This window comes from Fonticula alba (assembly GCF_000388065.1).
Source record: "Fonticula alba strain ATCC 38817 unplaced genomic scaffold supercont2.1, whole genome shotgun sequence".
NCBI lineage: Eukaryota > Rotosphaerida > Fonticulaceae > Fonticula > Fonticula alba.
Window position 1 is genome coordinate 2,549,890 of NW_009242971.1, and position 4,333 is coordinate 2,554,222.

Genomic DNA, 4,333 nt, shown 5'->3' on the forward strand with positions numbered 1-4,333 from the left:
TGTGTGTGTGTGTGTGTGTGTGTGTGTGTGTGTGTGTGTGTGTGTGTGTGTGTGTGTGTGTGTGTGTGTGTGCGTGTGCACACGGGTGTGCCTCCCCTCTCCATGTGTCTCTTTCCGCCCTGCCTTCCCACGCATCTTCCTTTGTCCCTTTCATCAGCGCTGTCCACCAATTAGCTGCCTCTAATGGTTATGTCCCCCCTCCCACTTACTCGGTCATTCTCCTGGATGTGCACTTTCTTCAACAAAAAGACGCCTCTTGTCGAAGGCTCTGTTTGACACATCAGCCGGGCCGAGTGGCGAGCGGGCCTTCCGTAGCCAGTTTGGCGAAGACCACGCTGAAAGCCGGCTTTCGGCCGAGGTAACCCTTCTCCGGCTCTGCTTGGCTTTGGTCCGGGCTTCGGAAGTCGAGGCCACGAGTGACTTATTGACCATGGCTCACGCGCAGCTTGAGGCTCTCCAGCTCCAAATGCGCGACCAGCCCTTCGCCAACCGCCTCCTCTGGCGGTCGGTGGCCCGGTTACGGGCACTCCCCCCAGCAGCCAACGCCACAGCCACGGTCTTGCAGCAGCGTGTTGACCTGGCCGCGAAGCTACTCCAAACCGTGGGACAACGTTACGCTGGTGATCGAGACCCGGCTTCGGCCTGGATGGCCAGCCTCTCCGAGAGCCGCCTGGCATGCGAGCTGTGGCTTGCTTCATCGGCGTCCAGCGAGTCGCGCGTCCTGCGCAAGGTTCTTGGTGCGTGCCTGTCGGCTGGCTGGCTGGCTGGCTGGCTGGCTGGCTGGCTGGCTGGCTGGCTGGCTGGCTGGCTGGCTGGCTGGCTGGCTGGCTGGCTGGGCTCTCTGTCCATTCTCCCTCGCCCCTCTCTCTCTCCCTGCCTTCCCTCTTGGCCTTTCCCTCTCTGCCCGCTCCATCCCACTCTTTGTACCCGGGAGCCGGCTTCCATGGCGGCTGACCGCCCCCCTCCCCCCTCCACTCCCCCTGGCTAACCCGCCCCGTCGTCCGCTCATGCCTTTTGGTGGGAACGCCAAAAAGAAATTGTCCAGCTCCCCGGCCTCGCTGGAGCGCTGAGCACCCTGCAGCGGGACTTGGACCGGGGTTCTGCCACCTCCAGCCCCCTGGACCCCCACTTGGGGGCACTTCTCCTGTATTTCACATTCTGTGCGGCTGCCCAGCGCGGCGACCGGCTGGGGGCCGTCCGCCGGGTGTGTGTCACCGTTGTGGCCATGGCCCGGTCGGCGCTCGGCTGTCTGGCCGCCCCTGGCGTCAGTCGTACGGACGCCGCACACTCGATGGCCGGCCTGCTTGGCACCGTCCTGGCACCGGTTGAGCGGCTGTTGCATTTCTTCCGGCGTACAGCCGGCAGCCGGCCGGCCGGCCAGGCCACCCTCACTGCCGGGCATGATGGCAGCAGTGGCGCCGACGGTGTCCGGGAGGGCAGCGATGTCGATGCCGATCTCAGCCAGGCTCCCCCGGGGCACCTGGTGGCCGCGGTCCGGCGCATGTGCCAGCGCCTGACGGGGCTATGCGCACAGGCCCTGGCCGCTGGCGACTCGGCCGCCCTCGGCGCTACTCCTCGCTGGGCCGGCCTGCCTTTGATGACCCCCCCGCTGCCGGAGAGCCAGGGTGCGGGCTTTTCCGTGCGCTGGCTCGGCCCGGAGGGCGGCTTTGTCATCGGGTGCGTGACGATGCCCCCCCTCCCCTCGGTGGGGATGGGCCGCTCGTCTGCCCACCTATTCAAGCTTCCTGACCCCCCTTTGCTGCCCCTGCTGACGCGCCTCCTCCCTGTCTTGCTCCCCCCCCCCCCCGGGTCTCCTTCTCTTCTCCCCTCCCTCGTCATGCCTTCCCTTCTCGCCGGTCAGCCGGCCGACCTTCACAGCACTCGTGGAGGCGGTTGGCTCGGACGACATGCGTCACACGACCCGCCGGTTGGCAGCCCTGCTGGCCGACCCGGCGGCCACGGCGGCCCTCACGCGCGAAGTCTTCGCCCGGGTGTACAACACGCGCGTTGTCTCGCGTTTCGAAGCCTGCCTCTCGGCATCTTCGTACGTCCAGAGCATGCATGACTGGCCAACCTCTCGCTCTTCATGTGGGCTCTGCCTCGCTCGCCCTCCTTCACACCCTAACCGATGCCATCCATTTCGACACCGTCACCGCTGCTGCCGGTCCCCCCCCCCCTCCCCTCCCCCGGCCCGGGCGAAAACAAACAGAACCACGCCCCTGGTGTGGCATTTGTACTTGCTTTGGGTGCGCGCGGCCGCCATGGTTGAACGTGCCATTGGGGCCCGGTTCCCCTCGGCCCTGGCCGCCACGTCGGTCGGGGCTCAGGCCAGCCGTGAGGCTCGTCTTCGAGCCTCGCGTCTGCAAAGCCTCGACAGGCAGTGGCGTGCCCGAGCCGAGGGGGTTTTCTACAGCGCCCTCCGGCAGTGCGGCCGGTCCAAAAGTGCGTTCCCCCTCCCCTCACCTCTCCCCTTGGCTGTTTTCCCCAAGCTCTTTCTCCCTCGGGCGGGCAATTCCCCCGGGCCTGGGCCTCTCGCCTGCTCCCGCTTTTCCCTCGCTCCCGGGTCTGACTCTCCATCCGCACTGGCGGTGTAGCCATCCTCATGCATGCTTTCGGTGCCGGGCTCTTTGAGAGCCTGGATGACAGTGCCCTGCTGGCGGTGTACTCGCTGCTGAGCGCCGCGGAGCAGGACCGCGATGACCGAGCTCTGCTTGGAGATCGGGTTGTCGACGAGGCCCGGAAGGTGTTCACTCGTGATGGGGGATCCTTCCCCCTGCCCTCGGCAAGTGAGGCCCCATCTCCGGCCGATCGACTCCCAGATGGCGATCCCTTTGGTGGGGATGCCTGGTGGGGCTTCCGCCTGCGGGCAACGTACCAGGAGGTTGGCCGACTCTTTGGCGAGGCAGACGAGTCTGCCGGATGAGGCATGGTCTCTGTGTCTCCTGCCCTGTTGGAGGAATTCCTCTGCGCGCCTGTACACGCCATCTCCAGTCTGTAGTGTGTGTGTGCGCGTGTTAGGCGGGGGTGGATGGCGAAGGCACACATGCATCCCATCACAAGCACACAAACCCAAACACTGGCAAACAGGCACACCGGGAAAGACCCTGGCTGAGGTCCCCTCCCTCCCGCCTGTGCACAAATAGAGTGATAGATATTTCGCCTCGACCACTCGGCTCCGGGACCCTGGTGGGGGGTGCCCTCTCTTTGGCCCACAATCCACATTCCTGCCCCGATGGCATAACTTGTGGGGAGAACACCCTCGAGGGGTAATGCCCAACGTCAATAGCCAGCCTTGGGATCCGCGAGAGGTTGCCAACGGATTGCGGAATCACGAGAACATACTTGTGTTTCGGGTCCAGTGGTGGTTTCTGTGCGCGCTCTTTCCCGAGGATGGGCGGGAACACGGCGGCTGAGTGTGCCTGTGCTGCTCCCCCGCCGTGCGCGCGGACATCGGCGTGAGAGGGGCAGCCCGGTATGACATTTCCCCGATGGCCGTGTGTAGTCGTCCCTCTGCTCTCATGTAGCACACTTCCCGGCGGGCTGGCCCGGTGGGTTGTCCTCTGTCCGTCAGATGTGCGCGCGCGCGCGCAAAGAGCAGGGGGGGGGGGCGGTGCCGGACCGGGAGATGCAGGACCTGTGGAGCGCGTGAGCGTCGATCTGCCCATGGTCCTGGCGTCTCGGTTCGGGGTCATTGACCGCCTGGATCCCCCGCCCAACCGCCACCAGGGCATGGCTTTCTCCCCCCCCCCCCCCCCCCTGGGAGGGGGATATGTGTCTCGAGGGGGGGACGGCCGAACGGCGGCCGGAACCGGCCCGGCGCGCCGGCCGAGCAGTCCGGCGGTGGTGTTAGCCGCGTAACGTCGGCTGGCGCTGGCACTTGGGCGGCAATTGTTTGTGGCCAGGTGCAGTTTCTCGCGGGCGCGGGCGCGAGCGCGGGCGTGGGCGCTCCCCCGCGCGCCAGGACCCCGCCCTACTTCTCTGTATGTGTCTTTCTCCCAGTGCCCGCCCAGGGTCTCTCTCTCCCTCTCTTGCGGGCAGCCCTCCGCTATCGCGCGAGTGTATCGCTGGCACACGCGCACGCGCCGGCGCGGGAGGGATTTGAAACGCATCGGACCTAAGCTCAAGGGCACCGGCTGGGATCTAGCGCCACTCCCTGTCCCCTCCCCCCCCTCCCCCTCCCTCTCTTTCTTCGTCTTCCGTTCTCCCGTCCTCCCCTTCTCCCTTCCTCCGGCCTCCTTTCAAGTTCTCCTTCCTTTTTCCTTGTCCGTCGCCGCGAGGGATCGGCGCTGCTCCGCCTTCATCCTCCGTTCCCCTCCTACTTTCCTCCCCTCCC

At 66.2% G+C, this 4,333-nt stretch overlaps 1 protein-coding gene across 1 annotated transcript in view; it reads left to right on the forward strand.

Annotated features, from left to right (window-relative positions):
• H696_00557 (hypothetical protein) overlaps nucleotides 1-3,166 on the forward strand; it is a gene marked incomplete at its 5' end in the record, with an annotated part of 7,009 nt that extends 3,843 nt beyond the window's left edge. The window contains 5 exons of the mRNA XM_009494433.1: nucleotides 250-737; nucleotides 1,035-1,677; nucleotides 1,862-2,044; nucleotides 2,210-2,442; nucleotides 2,595-3,166. Coding sequence (XP_009492708.1) covers nucleotides 250-737; nucleotides 1,035-1,677; nucleotides 1,862-2,044; nucleotides 2,210-2,442; nucleotides 2,595-2,923 — 1,876 coding nt within the window. The 3' untranslated portion in view covers nucleotides 2,924-3,166. The remainder of the gene's footprint in view (nucleotides 1-249; nucleotides 738-1,034; nucleotides 1,678-1,861; nucleotides 2,045-2,209; nucleotides 2,443-2,594) is intronic.
• Nucleotides 3,167-4,333: the final 1,167 nt, after the last annotated feature.